At 42.9% G+C, this 20,591-nt stretch overlaps 1 protein-coding gene across 5 annotated transcripts in view; it reads left to right on the forward strand.

Moving 5' to 3' along the window:
- AKAP7 (A-kinase anchoring protein 7) overlaps positions 1-20,591 on the forward strand; it is a 130,899-nt gene that overhangs the window by 64,088 nt on the left and 46,220 nt on the right. Inside the window, exon 7 of one of the 5 annotated variants that reach the window (XM_025212455.1) lies at positions 5,982-6,168. The exons of the other annotated variants lie outside the window; for them this stretch is intronic. Coding sequence (XP_025068240.1) covers positions 5,982-6,031 — 50 coding nt within the window. The 3' untranslated portion in view covers positions 6,032-6,168. Of the gene's footprint in view, positions 1-5,981; positions 6,169-20,591 lie in introns of those variants that run through there. 5 annotated transcript variants of the gene reach the window in all.

Genomic DNA, 20,591 nt, shown 5'->3' on the forward strand with positions numbered 1-20,591 from the left:
CAGTTGCACAGAAGGTGAAAGGTGTGTATTGTACAGTGAGTACTGGGTATGGTTTCAGAATCAGTGCTGAACCTTTATCTATAAAAAAAGGAGTAAAGACATTCTTGGAAACAAATCAGAACAAAAGCCCTGGACAGGAAGCAATGGGCAGCAGTACCTCCAACTCAAATGCCATGGGATGCTGAATAGCTCTGCCATGAACCAGGCATCCCATTTGCATCCTTGTTCACCTGAGTGGAGGAGGATCAGTGTTTTACACAGCAAAAAAGGATAACCAATAGAAAAAGCTGCCTGAAGGAGCACAGTATACATCTCTACATACTATGGGCTACTTAATTTTCAGTATCCAAAATCTGTAACCTCTCCAATCTTCATAATTTATAATACACATAATGAACGTATACAAGTATTTATATTTTAAAGAGAATGCCTTGATAATAATGAAGTTATACAAATATTATAGAAAATGATCAAAAAGGAAATATGGACCTCTCAAAAATGTGACATACCTATCCAGAGTGGCCAGACAGGAGAGTGTTAAAAATTAAAGTTCTCTATGTCCATGTATTTGACAGGAAGGATTTCAACAGAAGTCTGCTTCTTATTGGCCATCTCCCAGCTTTTTAGTTTTACTTGTTTTTTAGCCAACATTGATTGCTTTGGCAGCTGTACACCATGGGGGTTACACAGTCCCTGTACTGTTAAAGATCCACTTATCCTTTGCAGACTTTTTTTCCCTGGAATTCATGCAGCCTCATTTACTCCAGCAGCAAAATGAAGCAAACTGGAGAATGAGGCCCTAAGCATCTGACTTACCCTGCCACAAACCTAGAGTAAGAAGTTAAAGCTGATGTCACTAGCAACGATATTTGACAGTATTTTTTGGTTGGGGTAATACATACAGTTGGGAGCCTTCACTATATTGGTAGCACTTCATCTCTTCACTAACTCTAATAGCCTAATATGCACTTTGAGTGAATAAAGTGGCAGAATTCCTCAATTACCAGCCATACCTCAAATAAGACTATTCTTCGAGTAGTACTTAATGTTCTAACAATAGACTGGCAGTCCTCAGTAAGAAAGGAATGAAGATACTGAAAAAAGCCTCACAAGTTCTGCCAGGAACCAAAGACATATTGACATCACATCTGGATCCCTGTTATCAAACGAAAATTATGATGTGCAGTAATTATTTTCAAACTTAGTTATCTCTGGTTTTAGGGTTTTTTAGCTCCAGCAGCCTTTAATTTCCAAACAACAAATGTATTGCTAGGTATTATGAATTAAAAATGTATATTATCTTTGTCCATTTTCAAGAAATAGCTGTTTCTGTTTCTATAAATTATTAGTATTAGAAGGCACCAATAACTCAGTGTAGAATAATTAATTTCCTCTGTAATGGCATATTTTTCAGGTATTCCTCAGATAAATGTTTTTAATTGTTCAAAGGATGATGACTAAAAAGAAAGATATACATCTTTTCGGTTGAAATGTCAATTTTTTTTCAAGTGCTGATGGTTAGTGGTGCGGATCTCAAGAGCTTATACAACATGCTGCATGATTACACAGCAAGATTCTGTTATGGTGACTGTCTAATCCCTGTGAGATTTTCTAAAATAAGACACAGTTGCATAGGTCAGTACTTCAGGAATAATATGAACACAGCCTCAAAATCCAGTTGTTAAAATCCTTTGGCTTGCTTAATAACTTGGCATATTTATTATCTTTAGGCAAGGATATTGAACAACTAGTTGGAGTAGGTGACAGATTAAATTCTAGAGCTTTGCTTTCTTCAGATTTCAATAAATGTATAATGAATGTTTGGAATAAAACAGAATCCCTACATTTTAAAAATAATTTATTTTTAGGGGAGACAAAAATCTCATATAGGGCCCCATGTTGACACTCTGTTTTAGGCCTATTATATGCTAAAATATCATAATGATTTCTCACCAGACGGTAGCTGTGCAGCATGGCACTGTTTCTTATGTAAATAACTACATACAAAAGCACATCCCAAATCAATAGTGTTGGGCAGTTGGGCTCCCATTCAAATCTTTTATTATGTTAAAATAATATCCCTATCTACTGATTTACACCTGCTTATTATTCACAGATTTTAAGGCTAGAGATGAAACCTTTGTAGGTCGGTCTTCTATGTATTCCCTGCATAATGTGCTATAAAACCTGAGTAATTTCTGCATGAAATGTATAACTTCTAAATTAATATTAAGACTTAATGGTTTTGCAAGTGAAATCACAGATGTCTCCCTATTTGCAAGCTAGTTGTAAAAATATGCAAATGTGTAAAATATGAATGATGCCAGAGAGAGTACAATGTGCATTTTATGTAAAACTATTTTATAAATAAATATTTTACATTTTATTTTACATAGGCATTGGCCAGAAATGCCAAACCTAAATTTAATATTCTATCTGAAATTTAAGTGTCTTGATTTTCAGAAGTGCCAAGAAGCCGTAGTCATTTGACTTTTGGTACGTAAGTGCCATAACTTCTTGTTACGTACTCTTTAAAAGTAGATACTTATACAATTCTGGGTATGCATCAGCTGGCTGTAGAGCCAGTTATTTACAGCAATAGAACCAATGCTGTTTCAAGGCTTAATATAACGTTTAAATAAATATTTAAATAACTTATTTAGGCAAATGGTGAAAAATGACATAATTGTATTTAATTATATTTTCACTGTTTCTCTGTAGACCTTTTCTGAATATCGATCTTTTTCTGTTTAAAAATTTTACATTAGCAATTTCAGGAACTACAGCTATATGGCTATGGCCAATAGAGAATGCACCACTCTAAAGGGTTGTCTACACATAACATTGCTCCTGATTAATTACACTTGGAAAGTAGGTCAAGCTAAACAGGAACAAGGCACTCTTATTCTAAAATAAGAGTGTCAACACATGGAATTATTCAGGAACAGCTCTAGCCCTTTAAATTCCCAGCCTTTGTTAATCCGCCTTAACTTTCAAATGCAGACAAGCCCTACCCTATACCAATATACTCTCTCCCCCTCCTCTACCTATCATATTTTAAACATGCAACACACTTTGTTTTCATGTTAAAATCCCATAAACATTACATCTCTGTTTTAGCACTGCTGGAGTTCCAATGACGGACAGATATTCTGTTACCATATCTTAAGTATTGAGACAGTATTTTCTGTACAGTATTGTAGCCAGTTGCATTGCATCAATACAGCCATGTTTTTTAAGTGAGAGCACCTTCCCTTTGTAGACCTATTTTTGGTCAGGAAAGTTATAAGCATTCCTCTGTAGGATGGTCTTATTCCCTGGGTTCCTCAGTTTCTTTACACTGGGCTGACTGCACAGTAGCCTGATACTACTGTGCAGTAGTGTCTCATGGCAAATACTATGACATGACACTACTGCACAATAGCATTAGGCTACTGTGCAGTAGTATCACTAAAAAGGTGTTCGCTAGAGCTACTGCGTAGTAACTCAGGTTACTGTGCATTTATTTAGTATTTGTTTATACAACTTTATCAGTGTTACTGATATGTGTTTTAGGGCTTGGGTCCCTTCTTGGCCGATGCCCTACTCACTGGTGATGACAGGGTGGGTTCTTATGTGTGTCACCCATGTGTTCTGGTAGCTGTTCCTTCTCAGCTGCCATGACTTGGTCTTATCTTCTTGGTAGACAGTTTACCTGCAGGTGACTCTGGATCCCACACCTTGGCTTCTTCATGGGGTTCCAACCTTCCTTATATCCCACCCTTACCACATCCAGGGCCTGAACTGCCCTGCCGCTGGGGCTTTTTCACTATGTGCCTCTCTGCAGCATGTCTTGTCCTGGCTCCTTTCTGCCAGCGGACTCTGCTCCTTCTCCCCACCAGTCTGCAGGGCAGCACTGCTCCAGAAACGGTATGCTGAATACTCTGAATTAGTCTGTGAGCCCGATGTTCTGAAGCGAGCTCACCATGTGTGTGTTCCATCTGTTCTAGGGTGAGCGACACGGGGAACCATATTGGGTTGCCTCTTCTCTTGTCACAACCGGTTGATACAAGTATTAAATATATGTGCAGTAACCACTACGCTATAGATGTGGCCTCAGAAGCATGTTGCAGCTTCCTGTTGAATTACTGCAAAGTGGCTACTTTTATTGCTGCTACTTTTATTTTTCTCCATGTTGCAGTCACTTTTTGTGGTATGGTGCTTAAGATGCTTGTATGCTAATCCTCAAATCTCTCAATTTCAGTCCATACCCTGGATTAGCTATTATCTCAGACAGTCATTTGCATCATCCTCATTGTTTTGAGAACCTTTTATGTAGGTGATTTCTGTCAGAGCTTCTCAGGCTTATTTCCTCTTCTAAATTGCACAAGCATCATCTAGTTAACTTTTCGTTGCAATTTATAACCTTGTGTGTTGGAACACCTTCAGTGCCCACCACTTTAAGGGCTGAGAGCCAACAGCCTACTTCATTTGTCTCTTCTGCCTTCCTAAATTTTAGACTTCAGATTAACCAGAGACAACAATAAATGGGAACATTAAAATTGGAATGCTACTAAGAGGTGCCCACCTTTTATTTAGTAACTTAGTGGTTAGAACACTCACCCAGAAAGTGGGAAACCTGGATTTACATCCCCTGTAAACCTACAGGGATTCAAATTCATGTCTTTCAGTAGAGTAGCCTAATCACAAGCCCGGTGGGTAGGCTGTGATGAGACCATCCTCCACCCCACCTACTGAAACTGCACCAAAATGTGGCAAAGAGTTAAAGATTCACAAGGTTAGGGAGTGAAAACAATAGGGAAGATATCAAACAATAGGGCTTGGTGGTTAGGATATTCATACAGGGGTAACTGGAATACTGGGTTCTAGCCCTTGCTATGCAGCCTGATTTTGTAGTTTATATTAACAGTCTTGATAACATATGGAGAAGCAGTATTTGTAAAGGTGGTCCAATCCTGTGAGTGTGGCATCTGAGAATGCCTATTGACCAGGCATTTCTGGGTATACGTATTTTTGAGATTCATTTTGGGCAAGTTCTGGGGACAGTTAGATACAGAACTCTAGGTGCTTTCAAGGCCAAATGACAACTAAGCAGGCATTCTGGAAGTCACAAATGGGGACCTAGTGTCTCAATTCTGGTATAAGTCCTGCTTTGAGCACCCAAATCCTTCCTTGGTTTTAGTCTCTGGTAAAGTACAAGAATATGTAGTACAGTCACTAGATTTTGTAGGCTCACTAAAACTTGTATGCTGACAAGGTTTCTTTTTGGCAGCCCTTCACATATTGGAAGCTTGCAGATCAATACAGTTCCCAAAGTGGGCAGAGTTAGCCATGAACAACATTTAGGCAGGTACCCCAGGAATGCTCTGAATCAGTCTGTGAGCAGTCTTCTTGTGCAGTCTCCGAAGATGAGATTCTTATGGTGCTTTGGCCAAATGTTAAGTTACCTTCTGTTAATGATACTCCTGCTAAGGAAGATCTTTAAAATGTTAATGGATGCTATTGCTAATATAGGTCCTGCACAGACTTCAGCCCAGAATGTCCTTTGTCACCAGTAATATATTCACAAAAATGGTCATTTTCTGAGATGTGGCTAGGAGGTTCTCAATGTAAGAAGTTAAATGATGTATATTTCATAGAAGGTTCTTTTATCTCTGCATGATGAACCTGTTTTTGTTGTTATTTGTTTTTTCATGTTGTGGGTTCCCCCCACAATTACCTCTTCCTTTGTATCTCTCCTAGTTAGCACCTTCACCAAAAGAAGTACATTAGTATGTAAGTGGATAGTTCGTGCTAGGAATCCATGAATAGAAAAAAAGCATAGCTCTTAGTTTACCAATTAGTGTAGACTGACAAGTTAAAAATAACAGATATAAAAAAGATTTAGTCAGATTGGCTGTAACCAATAGTTACTACTATCTCTAGAGCAATACTTACTGTTATTAAAAATGAAAACAAAGCCCTCTTTTCCCTTTCTCTAGGGGGAGGAAACAAGTCCCAATTTAAGGATTACATGGAAATTTTATACTGATAAATATAATCCAGAAGATGCACATAAAATGTTTTATTTCCTTTAATATCCTGTTTAGTCAGTAATATGTATTGCAGACCTATCTAATTTTTCAATACATTGAGAAAGGTAAGAAAGCAATGAAACTGATTTTTCATTTTTCATTTACTAGAATTTTTTATCTGCTCCTTCCCCTGAAGCATTTCCAAAATCATACTCCCTCATTGCCTGGCCTGCATAAGTATTATTGTGCCCTTGGGGTAAAGAGTATGTATGACTCTGACCACTATATTTGTTAGCTTGGTTTGTATCCAGCATGCGTCTTAGTCAGAGAACCAGGATGTTCTGTTCCATTTTTATAGAAGTAAAATAGTTTTCCTTTAGTTAGGTTTTCAGTGTAATTATAATAAAGTTTTGTGTGTGTATAAATATATATACACACAACATTATTACATAGATATCTATAGATACATATATATAAATATATGTATCTATAGATATATAGAACTCAGAAGAAACATCTACATGCACCCTATTTCCTTCCAAGCAAGACTCCTCAAAAAAAAAAAAAAAATCAGACACATTTTCAGAAATGGCCAATGCCTTATTTGTACACGCCCAACTTAAGACATGCAGAAAATGATATTTAAATGTGAACAGGATTTGCAGCACCTGGGCTGCAAATACAGACATTTTTGGAGGTTAAATCAGGTTAAAAATGGCCGCCCAATTTAAACTTAGCTTGCCTTACACTTACAGATCCGGTTCCAGTGACTAGCAATCAGTCTAAACCTGTAACTGTACAGAAGTTCCATGCACACGAACCAGTGTAAACATTGCAAAACCTGGTTTAATATAAACCTGGATCTATGTAGTATTAAACTTACTTGATTTAGGTCAAACTGGTGCATGTACTTTCTGTACACACTCCCTGTGTAGCCCTGGCACTGGGAAAATTCAGCCACTGGCACCAGCCCCGGGGCTGCTCTTTTCATCGCAACCCCTGCACCGGGCTATTTTATTGCCCCCTGCAGCTCCTAGCTCCCTCCCACCTCAGCTAGTCAGCCCTCTCAACCCCCATCCCACAAGTCACTCAGGGTGCAGCTGCTTTCATCAGCATTTGCTGCTGCCAGAGTTGAGCAAGTAAATCCCAGTGGGGGAGGTGTGGGAGGAATGGGGGTATAGGTTCACTGAGGGGGAACCACCACACCCACAGGTCATATCTGCCCCCCACCTGTCATGGGTCATGCCTACCTCCTCCATCCCACCTGAAGGTTGCATGTGCCCCGCCAAACACACCCGTGGGTTGTGCTTGCCCTCCCCACTCCTTGCAGGTTGTGCCTGCCCCGCCCACCCCACCTATCGGTTGCACCTGCCCCCCCCCACTCCTCGTGGGTTGCACCTGCCTCCTCACCTCACCCATGGGTTGCGTCTGCCGCCTCATCCCACCTACCGGTAATGCTGACCCTGGCCACCCCACCGGTCGGTTGTGCTTGCCCCTCCACCTAACCCATGGATTGTGCCTTCCACCTTACCCCACCACCAGATTGTGCCTGCCCGCCCCCACCTGTGGGTTGTGCTTGCCCTGCCCACCCCACCCCACCTGCGGGTCACGCCTGCCCTGCCACCCCCTCATGGGTCACACGTGCCCTCCCATGCCACCCATGGGTCCTGCTGGCCCTATTCTCCCCACTTGTGTGTTATGCCTGTCCCCCCACCACACCTGTGGGTCACATCTGCCCACCCCACCCCACTCATGGGTTGTGTCTCTCCCCATCCACCAGCAGACCCTCAATCCCCTCCAGCCTGCTGGACCCCCAACTCTGCTGCTAGCCCTCTCATGCTGACTTACTTGATATCAGGCAGCCATTTTGATCTGATTTAACCTCCCCCTACTGTCCCCATATGTCTGTACTTAGCCTACTGACTCCACTTGGAGCTGTGAGTTCTGCATTTCTGTGAATGTGCCAGTTTGGGCAATGAAAAATGGCAATGCCTATGTAATTGTCCAATTAAAAAATATTGGTATTGGCCTTAACTATTTTAAGGTGTTGAAAAGAGCCTCATCTGACAAAAATCTTTTTGTCTTCAGTATAGAGAGGCAGTTAACTATCAGTCTAAAGTTAGGCAGAAGTCAGGACAGGGTGCCACTTTAGAGACATCTGACAAAGTAGTTGTTGCCTACAAAAGATTATGCTTTCCTTCAGTATAACAGTCCAGCTGGATAGCACTTTTAGTGCTCTCTCACTACTGTAGCCTCTTCTCCAACACTAAGTAGTTGGTGGTAGGTGGAGGGAAAACTCTTGCTACTTTTCATTTTTGCACACAGTGGCCCTTCTTGCTTTCTAAGGCATTCACACCTTGTGTTATGTGTTAGAGTCTGTTCGTGAAGGCATCTTTGCCTCAGTTTATGTTAAGAAGGCTAAATTCATAGCCCATACTAAAAACTGTTTTTCCTAACTAAAAAATTAAATTCTGCAACACCCTGTTTGAGGAATAATAGAAAAAATTGTATCTGTCATGCCTTATTAAATTATCTATTCTGTTAGGTCCGCTTCAGTGGACTTTTTTTATAAATAGAATAAATCTAAGTCAAGTAAAAATGAACAGTGTCACAATGATGAAAAACAAGCTATGATTTTATTAAACAATGACAACTATTGCCTATGAAAGTTTGTTCATAAAGATAGGTCCTGTTAATTTATTTGCAGTGCATAGCTTGTAGTTGAATATCCTATAGCGAAACATCTACAGACAATATATTTCAGGCTCGGGGATAATTGCTTTTTTTAAATATAACATTACTAATATTTTCTGGTATAGCTCATAATTCCCCAGTTCATAAAATATATTAAAATATATTAAGAAAGTTAAAGTAACAGTTTAATGATTCACCTAGTTAATACTACTTTTACTGGATAGACTTCTATTAATTCCTAATTATTTTTACAAATTAATTTAATGCAATTAATTTATTTAATTACAAAATTAGATTTATGGACTGTTTTCACAATGAGCAGAAAATTGGTGTTAGTTGGTTGCCTGAAGCTCCTTACAGTTTTCTTTTATGGACATGTACATAATCCTAAGAAAAGCATAAAGAATTTACAACTCCAAGAAGCATCCTGCTTGTGAAATTCCTCCTTTCTTTCTCATAACTATAAAAGGGAAATAAATGCCTTAGTTCACAGAGTTATACACTTGGATATTCCAGAAGGTGAATTCTGCTCTTGAGTGAACCATGAAGAGAAATGGCAACAGATCCTGAGGTCTCTAGGATTTGTAGTCTAGACTCACAACAGCAGTACTCTTGCTGCTTCCAGGCATAGGTAGGAGCTGCTTCTAGGTGGCAACAGATACCCATAGGACAAAATGTAATCCATAGTAGTCAAGTAAATGATTAAGAGAGTTTTCTCTGTCTACTTTTGTACCCCACTCCATCCTAGATAGAATCTGAGTACCTCATTATCAGTAGTGAATTAATCTTCCCTGTGATATAAGAAAATATTATTCCTATATTATGCATGTGAATGAGGCATAGAGATAGACATTTGGCCAAAGTCATAGAATCATATAGTTGGAAAGAATCTTAAGGGTCAGCTAGTCCCACACCCTGCATAGGTGCAGAATGCACTATTCCTAAACCACCTCAGTTAAGTGTTTACCCAGCCTCTTTTTGAAAGGCTCCAATAAAGGAGATTCTACATCTTCCCAAGTGCCAAGAACTTCCCAAGGCAGTGTGTTTCATTGTCCTACTGTTCTGACAGTAAGGAAACGTGTTCTAAGATTTGATCTAAATCTGTTTTGCTGAAATTAAGCTCATTGCTTTGTGTCCTGGCCTCTCCAGGGAGGAAGAACAATTGTTCCTTCTCATTTTAATATCAGTCTTTTAAATATTTGAAAACTGCTGTCCTGCCCTCCATCAGTCTCCTTTTCTCCAAACTAAACATACCTAGTAATCTCAATTTTTCTTATTATGGCATTATCATCTTTGCCCCTATCCTCTAGGTGCTCTCTATTTTTTCTGTATGCTTCCTAAAATGGAGAGCCCAGCACCGCATGCACTATTCCAGTTGAGGTATACCAGAGCTGAGTAGAACGGTACTGTCATTTCCTGTGTCTTGCATTCTATAATCCTGTTAATGCAATCCAAAATTACATTTGCCTTTTTTGTGTGTGATTGCATCATATTGCTGACTCATGTTGAGTCTGTGATGTACCAAAACCTTCTTCTTCTCAGCAACATTAATATCTAGTCAATTATGCATCAGTCTATATTTGTGCTTTTTGTTTTTTTCTTTCTGAGGCTAGGGATAGAATTTACACATAAACCAGTTTAAGTTATCACTCATCAGAAACTGGTTTAAACCTGCAACAGAACAGAACTCAGTGCACATAAACCAGTTTCAAAATGGCTGAAACTGGTTTAAGATAAAACTGGTTGAATGTGGTAGCAAACTTAACTGCTTTGGGTCAAAGCAATTTATGAAACTTCTGTCCCAGAACCCTTCCTGGTTCAAGTTAAGTCACAGTCACCAAGCATTCCAGCATGCTTTCTAGCCCTGGGCTGGCCTGTGCTGTGCTGCCTGCTCCAGCGGAGAAGGGTTGGGGGAGTGATGGGGGCTATCCTGGCAAACCTCAGCTGGGGTCTGGGGCTAGGGAGGAGGGTTAAACACCTCTTCCCCCGATCAGATTCACTGCTGGCTACAACTATGGACTACAAATCCCAGAGGCACGTGGAAGCAGCTCCTACCTGTGCCTGGAAGCAGCAAGAGTCCTGCTGTTGTGAGTCTAGACTACAAATACTAGAGACCTCAGGGGCAGTAGGAAGAGGAAGTGAACACACAGCTCATGCTGGCTATGTCAGAGAGCTGTGCTCTAATGCCCCCTGGCATCTGGCCTGAGCCACTGCAGGCATGTGGCTGCATTTCCTGAATCAAAAGTAAATGTGTGTCCAGTTGTTTCTCGGTTTAATTTCTGCAGCTTAGACTAACCTGCAAAGACTGAATCACTTCAGCCTCGGGCTTTTTGACTGTCTGTATTTAGCCTTAGATTTAGCACCTTACATTACATAATGCAGTACGTTTATATGTGTTTCGTTGAGCTCATTTTGTTATCTACCCCAGTTCTACAACTAATCAAGTTCCTTTTCAATTCTAGTCATACCAACTTAAGCCTCTGCAAATCCTCCTAGTTTTGTGAAATCTACAATCTTAATGAAGAAACACTCCATTCCAGCATCAAAGTCATTAATAAAAATGATAAACAGCACTGGACTCAGAACAGGCCCCTATAGAATCCCATACGAAACCACCTGCCATTCTAACATTGATTCATTCATATCTGTGTTGCTTCAGCCAATAATGCACCCATAAAGAAAGTTTATAGTAGAGTCAGAATTTGAACTTGTAGCTTATGATTCCCACAAGAACGTTCTTCTTTCCTTTTACACATCTACCAAGTCTTTTGGATGTAGCCAATATGGTTACAGTACTTGGCTCAGAGTCTATAGATTTTATCACATTTTCTAGCAACAAGAGTAGTCTTACATTGGAACAATATAACAAAGAGGTGGCATCCTGTGAGGCACATCCCCACAAGTGCACACGTGTGGTTTGTGGAGCTTCAAAGTAATTTGAGGTGCCACAAACTGCATGCAGCACGTGTGCAGCCATGTATTGCGCTGCTAATTTGCAGTGCAGCGGGGGGAGGCGGGGGGTAGCACTGAAAAATCCTGCTGTCAGAAAAAACAGCCACTAAAATGGTGTGGTACATGTGGCAACAGTGTGTGCTGCCAGAAACTGGAGCCTGACCAGCCAGAGCCATACTGTGGCTGCTGGCCAGGCTCTGAGCAACTGACTTGGTGCCACTGGACCCTAGTTAAGGCTGCTGGAGCCAGCACAGGTCCCAGCCTCCCCTACCCCATGCCGCTGCTCTTGGTCCTTCGGGAAATGCATGCTCCTGCCTGCACATGCACATTCATCAGGATGCACCTATGAAAACTAAAGCCAGATTAATTATCTTTTTAAATTATATGCTTTATCCAGCTTCTGGGAGAAATTCTGTGGCTTAATTCACAGGGTACATTGGATTAGATAGTGATGGTGGTCCCTCTCACCTTGAAGTCTATTCATCTATAAATGTCCCAGTTCATTTTCTTCCTTTGCAAACTTGAGGGAGAATAGGATTACCTGCATTACTCTCTGTTGTTTCTTAACGCTTGAAGCTTTGCATTAAGATGACCACTGTAATCAAGTCTTATGCTTCAGAGCTGCAACCAGTTGCCTTCTAGAATCAGGAAGGAACTTTTTATTCCAGCTGTACACAAATGGCCAAATGGACTGGGTTTTTTTTCCATCTGCTGTAGCATCAAAGAGTAGCCACAGTTAAAGAGGGACTGGATTGGGGTTTGAGATAGTACAAAGGTGACAAAGCAACATGTCTCAGTTACTTAGCTGGTGTGAGAAAGACACATGCTCTGGTTCAACAGGATGGCCAGATCTTAAACCCTCAGGAAGAAATTCTCTCCCAAGACAGACTGGCATTTACCAATGGGCATAGATTATAGTATGCCTGTAGGGATCATTGGGCAGTCCATTCTGTGGGCATTGGTAGCATAACAGTTTCTACTTTTCTATGCCAATGGCACCCAAATCTTAAGTCTCTGGAATGAAAGTCTACCTAAGCTTACTGAACTCAGTATAAAAGTACTTGGGTGTAAAATTCTACAGCTTGTGATATACAGGAGGTAATACTAGATGATCTAATAGTCCCTCATGACCTCAATCTCTATGAAGTGTTAACAGCTATGTGTCACGACCCAAAGGGTGTGATTTTTGTTTTTGTGTGCTTCGGCACTGCTAAATTGTCCCCGCTAAATTACAGCTTCCTTGCACGGTGTTGTTTTCTGCTGCAAAAGAGAACCCCGGTGCAAGGGAGAATTTCCCGCCAATTTGAAGCTTTCTTTGCAGGGTGCATTTCTTTGTTGCAGCACAGAAATGCTCGTTGCAAAGAGTTCCCGCCATTTGTATGCTAATTCGAGTCCCATTATTGGCCAGTTCTAAATTATTCACACGTGGCGGCTAGTGATTGGCTTGCTAGCCGTATAAGAGGCTTGAGTGATTTCCGCCCAAGTTGGAGGACTCCACGAACAAGGGAGGAGGAGACTTCACGCTGTGTGAAGATCTCTAAGTGCTGCGGATCCTTGCAGACCCAGCGCATTTCAAGTAGGCAACAGAGGTCTGATCAACCTCTAGCCTCTCCCCGTCGCCGATAGATTCCTAGACGTATCCCTTCCCGTGCGCAAAAGAACCGAACCCACAGAGCCTAGCAAACTTCGTGTGGATGAGTGAGCAGAAGGACCCACGGAGCCTAGCAAACTTCGTGTGAGTTTATTCAGAGCTCTTCCAGACGAGTATTTTCTTCGGCTGACACGACGGGCTCGCATGTTCAGAGCCTTCAGCCGGATTGGGCTAGAGTTCATGAGTCTAGAACTCTTGTCTGCCTCTTTTCTTTCCTGTCTGTAACCGCAACTTAAGCAAGTTTTCAGCCTGCACCACTGCCATCTCGGTGTAAGTAAACAATCTTTTAAACTACCGATACGTGTCTGTGCCTAATTCCAGCTCGACGGCCTTCCCTCTCCGACCCGGCGTGCCCGGGCTGCTGGCCACAGCCCGCGTGCAGCGCGAAAAGGGCTCGGGTTGCTCCCGGCCCGCACGCTATGTTTGAGAATTTCAGTCTTTTCAGTTTTGATTCCCAAACAGAATGCAGATGTGGAAACCTCAAGGCTTTTTACTTTTTAATAGGAATTGCTTTATCTGATTTATGTGCAGACCTGTATCTTTTTATCTAAGATGTACAAAGCTAATTTAAAGCAACACTTACCAGATCTAAACCTCAGCACTTATATCTGCCAAAAGTGATATTCTGAGCGCAGTTTTTGGAAAGAAAGAATATGGCAAAGCTGTTAAAGTGAAAAATTCTAATATAATAAGAACTATATTATTATAATCTATAATAAGCTGTGGTACTTCTGGCTGTGTGTCTGTCTGTAACGCTCCAGGCCAACTACGCATGCATGGCCCAGAGCCGTACTGACAAACAGGCAGACAGAAGAAGGTGTAGGCGGTGGGGGCCAGGGTGTGCTCTGTGTACACAGACAGGACAGTCCTGCAGGAGCACAGCAGTGCTTGAAACTGGGATGAAAAGCACAGCCCACCAGCCCACTGGGTCTGGCTGTTGCTGGGACTGCATCTGGCAACAGAGCCTGCCAGCCCCAACACCATCCACCAGTCAGAAAGTGTGTGGGGGAACTCTTCCACTCCCTGCGGCCCCTCTACTGGCCTGGGTCCCACTGTGGGGGAGTGGCACAGCCTTGGTGGGGATAGGTAGCCCCTGGGCTTGGTCCTGCTGGGTGACATAAACCCCAGGTGTGGCCAAGGGTCATGGGCCCAGGGTCCCTGAAGGGGGAGACTGGGACCCGAGGGCCAGGGCCAAGTGGCTGTGGGTCATAGTTTCATAGTTGGTAGGGTCAGAAGGGATCTAAGTAGATCATCAAGTCCGATCCCCTGCCATGGGCAGGAAAGAATGCTGGGTAAAACAAACCCGGCTAGGTGATTATCTAGCCTCCTTCTGAAGACCCTCAGGGTAGGAGCAAGTACCACCTCCCTTGGAAGTTGGTTCCAGATCCTTGCCACCCTGACTGTGAAGTAGTGCCTCCTGATATCTAGCCTGAATCTACTCTCAGTCAATGTATGGCCATTATTCCTTGTTACTCCCGGTAGTACTCGGGAGAACAGGGACTCTCCCATTGCCTGCTGGTCACCCTTGGCAAGCTTATAAGTGGCCATCAAATCCCCTCTCAGCCTTCTCTTGTGGAGGCTGAACAGGTTCAGGTCCCGTAGCCTCTGCTCATAGGGCCTGCCCTGCTGCCCCCTGATCATGCGAGTGGCCCTCCTCTGGAATCTCTCGATGCTGGCCACATCCCTCCTGAAGTGCGGCGCCCAGAACTGGATGCAGTCCTCTAACTGCGGCCTGACCAGTGTCGCATAGAGGGGGCGGATCACCTCCTTGGACCTGCTCGTGATGCATCTGTGGATGCATGACAGGGTGCGGTTAACCTTCTTAACCGCGTCCCCACACTGTCGGCCCATGTTTATTTTGGAATCAATAATGACTCCAAGATCCTTTTCTGCCTCTGCACTGATGAGAAGGGAGTTCCCCAGCCTGTAGGTATGCTGCTGGTTCTTCCTCCCCAGGTGCAATACCTTGCACTTGTCTGTATTGAAACCCATCCTGTTCTCATCCGCCCACCCCTGTAACCTGTCCAGATCTAGTTGCAGCCTGTCCCTCTCCTCCAGCACGCCCACTTCTCCCAACATCTTAGTGTCTTCTGTGAATTTGAACAAGGTACTTTTCACCCTGTTGTCCAAGTCGCTGATGAAGATGTTTAACAGTGTGGGCCTGAGGACTGAGCTCTGGGGGACCCCAATGCCCACATACCTCCAGGCTGAAAAAAACCCATCCACCATCACTCTCTGGGTGTGGCCCTCCATCCAATTTGCGACCCATCTAACTGTGTAGCCATCAACGCCACAGTCGCTTAATGTCTTAATGAGAATGGGGTGAGAGACAGTGTTGAAGGCCTTCCTAAAGTCCAGAAAGACTATGTCCACCGTGACACCTGCGTCCAAGGATTTTGTGACCTGGTTGTAGAAGGCCACCAGGTGGTCTGACAGGACCTGCCTCGAATAAACCCATGTCGGTTGCCCCTAAGCATGATCTCCCCTGCTGGTCCCTCGCAGATGTGCTCCTGGATAATTTTCTCAAAGAGCTTCCCTAGGACCGTGATAAAACGAACAGGCCTGTAGTTTCCTGGGTTCTCCTTCCTCCTGTTTTTGAAAATGGGGATCACATTGGCCCTTTTCCAGTCATCGGGCACCTCACCAGAGCACCATAAGTGCTCGTAAAGCTGTGCCAGGGGTCCCACAATGATCTCTGCTAATTCCCTCAGCGCTTTGGGGTGGAGATTGTCAGGACCTGCCTGAACATGTCTAGTCCCACGAGAAGTTCCCTGACTAGGTCCTCACTGACCCTGGGCCTGGCAGTGCCTCCCCTGGGTCCGTTGGGGATCCCGGTGGGGGAGATGCCCCGGTCCCTGCTCAAAAAAATGGAGGCATGAATGCCTGTGTGGCCTGGGCTGGGCATAGGATGGGGATGTGGGTGCCAAGCATAGCCCTTATGCAGTTGGGAAGTCCATGTGGCAGAAGCTGGCAACCACATCCTGCATGTTAAGGAGGCAGATGAAGTGGTTGGCCAGAACATTTCCTGGATGGTCATAGTCTTGCCTGGATGGTCATAGTCTTGCCGAACTGGTTTGCAACATAGCAGTAACTGCTGGGGGTGGCCATCTTTGTAATGGCAATGGCCACTTGCTTCTCTGGAGTGAGGGATGACTGCATGCTGATGTCTTGGTCGCAATGTGGTGGGACAGCTGGGTGACACTGTCCATGAAAGTGGCTTGCCGCATGCAGAGAGTCCAGACCCACAGGTAGTTGTCCCAGATACTCAGAACAATCTGCTCCCAGAACTGGCACTTGATGGTCTGGAGGTGGTGCCAGAGCACCCCAGGTCCATGAGGTCCTGGGTGGCCTCATCCTTGTCAGTGAGGTGACAGGGTGTGGTATGTAGCCCCATGCAGGACATCTAGCTGCTGGCTCTGGGGCATGAAGCCACATGTCATGGCAACTAGCTGCTGGGTCATGTCTAGGTGGGTGTGCATGATGTCCCATAGCCTCTGGCACAAGTCATAAAGGGTGACAAGTAGGACACGCTGCAGCTCCTGGGTCTGGCATGGCGTGGGACATGGGATGCCATGGCAGGGTGCAGGCCTGGGACAGGCTGGGATACGGATGCACGTGAACTCACAATGGAGGGCGCTTACTGGGGCCTTTCTGGAAGTCTAGGGCGTGGAGGAAGGTCCACAGTGAAGTCGTAGGAGGTTGGGGGTATGCTTGCCCATATGTGGCACCCAATCAGGGGTGGCCCAGGTGCTCAGCTGAGCTTGGCAGTTTCCAGCAGCCCAGGGAGCTCACAGGGCATGCAGAGGTGTGGAGGAGCACCCTCAACTTGCTGGCCTTGGCCAGTGCAGGCAGCCTGTGTGCATCCTCCCCCTGCCCCGCCCCCCACCCCCACTGACCAAACGGCAAACATGTGTTCTGTTCCCTACTCATCTAACCTAGGCCACTCTTTCTACACATTACACTTTTGCAACACCAACTTGCTGAACACTTCTGAATTAGAAAATACCTTACGTAGATAGAAATATCAAATATCAATTATTTATTCATTATGATGTACCACTGATGCTGCAGTAAAAATGTGTAGTCCAACACTTACTGAAGCCACTAGGAGCCTTTTCAATTTACTCGAATAGATGACTAATTAGGCTCAAATAAGCAAAAAGTAGTACATGGACTTCTCAGACTTTCTAAAGTTTTGCACGTGAGCTACAATACAGGTACTGAATGGGACATGAGAAAAAAAGCCCTACATAGAATAAAAAGGCAGCTTGCAATATAAATATCTGTGGTGAAAATTTACTGTGTAGATGTAATTTAAAGTGGAAAAAATCAGGCTCTTTCTTTACAAGGATATATAATTGTATTCAGTGTTTGATGATTATTTTTTATTTTAGACACTTATGGATATTTGTAATCAAGACACTGAAGAAGGAGAAAATAAAGTACATTTTAATATATATATACACACCTATACACATATGTTTGTGTATAAACCTTGAAATATAAAAATGTTAATTTTTATATATAATTTAGTATATAATATATATATATAGTTTAGTATTTCAAGACTCTTTTCTCCAAAATAATTCAGTTTTGTAGTATTTCCAAGAGTGCATATTTCAAGGTTTTTAAATAATTGGGAGAGCATAGTGGCAGCAGAATCAGTTGTTAATTTCTGCAGGTTTAACACCAGGGTGTATGGAATTCAAGAACTCTGTATCAGTGTAAAAAGCATGAGACCAGAGTCTGCTGTATTAAACAGTGCAGAAATGTGAGTGCTGTCAATTGGGGAATTTGAAATGGGTAAGGTTTCTCATATAATTTTCTGCTGTTATTTAATTCTTAAAAATTTAAGTATTCTTGGCAACACCCTGAAAAAATAAGCATTTCCAAGAGAGAATAACGACCATTCAGTATGAATTTATATGGTATGGTGCTCCTATTTGTTTGGAGAATTTGATCAAGTTATGGACTTCTGGGGTGTGTTCAGACAAGTATGGATGTTTAGTTCCCTGGGGACAAGTAGCGGTGGTGCACCTTGAGCTGGCGCTGCTTGTCTCCAGGGAATACCTGTACCATGCGCACCTTGGTGTGTGGCAAGTTACCCTGGGTGGGGTAGGGGGACCTGGGGCCAGCACTGGGCTAGCCTCAGCAGCTTTACCTGGGGTCCTTGGGGGCTTCCTGGGGCTGCAGCAGCGGCAATTCTGCCACACGGAGCCTGGCCAGCAGTCAGAGCATGACTCTGGGTGGCCCGGCTCCACTTTTGAGCAGTGTGTGCTGTCTGTGCGTGTGCTGCTTCCTCTGCTTTTTTTTTTCTGCTGTTTTTTTTGACCCCTGGATATACAGGGGTAAAAAAAAAACACGGAAAAAAAGCAGAGCAGTGCATGCATAGGCAGCATGCCCTTACAGCGCAAAGAACATCTAAATGTGTGGTACTTGGCACTGCAGATGTGTGTGGTGCCACATACACATGGCTACACTAGTCTGGACATGACCCTGCAGGCTAAAATTCTTTGCTTTTAAAGGACCCTGCTACAGGTTCGAATTAAAGCTGGACAGAAACCAGTTATAGAGTTATTATACATTTTCAAGCACTAACTTCATAGCTGGTTGGCTCTTTGCATATCTGGATAGTCATTTTTATTGTGTGATAATTACTTAGCATGTTTGGCTGGTGTAAATTTAGTGATTAACCAGTTAACTGTGTGATAATTTGTATTTGTGTCCAGTCTTGTCATATCTGGCCAGCCTAAATTTATTGATTACCTTTGCTACTCTTCTAGCCTCTGTCAGCTCATAAAAGGGAAAAGACTCTAAAACTCAAAACTGAAATTCTTTTTGTGGTCAGAATCACTGTAATTATGCATCTAGTCCCACATACCTATATTGTATTGCACTGTATTGTGGTGAAAGGCCTGCCTGCCTTTATAATTCTGATATGAATGTACTTTATATAATTTCATACAAATTTCAAGAAATATCAAAGCAGAACAAACTAAATGTTTTTATCCAGCAAATCACTGAAGTGTGTGATAACATTACACATGTGAGCAGCCCCACTTCAGTCATTGAGAATATTCACATATTTCAAATGAAACACGATTTGTGCTTTGCTGGATCACTCTCTAGGATGATAGTGGATATTAACAGTGATGTCACTGACTGTGTTTGCTCAAAGTTTATTCAGTTCAAGCAGATAGTGCTTTATACACAAGTTGTCAAGAGTGTTCAGAAAAAGAAATCTAAAAAGTTCAGTGATTAACTTACTTGTCCTAACTGAAGGGCATTTGGTTCTCTATGTTACAGCTTTTCATTCCTCCTTAATATGCAGCCATTTGCAGCTGGCTTCCTGAAGAATCAAGGCAATTGGCCAAACTGTGTCCTACACACTTACATGAACGTATCCCATCAATGTAGAAAGGGACCGCATACGCAGTAGCATATAATCAGGCTCATTGTTTCTTTAACTGGCAGTTGCAGAACAAAACTGAAAAATATATTTCCATCATTTGTGGTATTATTTCAACATTACTGGTTTCTTACTATTCTTGATTACAAATATTGGTTTTCTCTTGCACACTGTATGTGTTCTCATTTGGTCCTGGACCAAATGAGTGAAACTCCTTTCTGTTTCAAATAGCATATCTCTTGCTTTGATTATTAGTTTAATTTGTGCCCAATAGAATTCATATTTAATTCACTTATTTTGTATAATATGGGTTGTGTGCTTCTCCTTTGCTCATCTGCTTCTGCATATAGCATCTGCTTAAATAAGATCTTTTTAACTGCAAAGCTTCAATACATACCTGTTAACATTCAACATAATAATCTACCTATTTTAAACACTCATAGATGCTAGGGTCAGATGCTGATCAGACCGCAGTTAGTTTTGGGTGACACACTTCAAGAAAGATGTTGATAGACTCGAGTGGGTCCAGAGGAGAGCCACTCTTATGGTCAGGGGCTTACAGGACAAGCCCTGTGAGGAGAGACTGAGGGACCTGGACCTCTTCAGCCTCCGCAAGTGGGCAAGTGGCCGCCTACAAATTCATCAGGGGGACGCAGCAAGGGATTGGAGATGCTCTGTTCACCTTGGGGTAGCAAGGAGCAATGGTCACAAACTGACAGAGAGCAGATTTAGGCTAGATATCAGGAAAAACTTCACGGTAAGGGTGGCCAAAATTTGGAATGGGCTTCCAAGGGAGGTGGTGCTCTCCCCTACCTTGGGGGTCTTTAAGAGAAGTCTGGATAGGCATCTGGCTGGGGTCATCTGACCCCAG

The sequence above is a fragment of the Alligator sinensis genome, unplaced genomic scaffold (genome assembly GCF_000455745.1).
Source record: "Alligator sinensis unplaced genomic scaffold, ASM45574v1 scaffold824_1, whole genome shotgun sequence".
Classification (NCBI taxonomy): domain Eukaryota; kingdom Metazoa; phylum Chordata; order Crocodylia; family Alligatoridae; genus Alligator; species Alligator sinensis.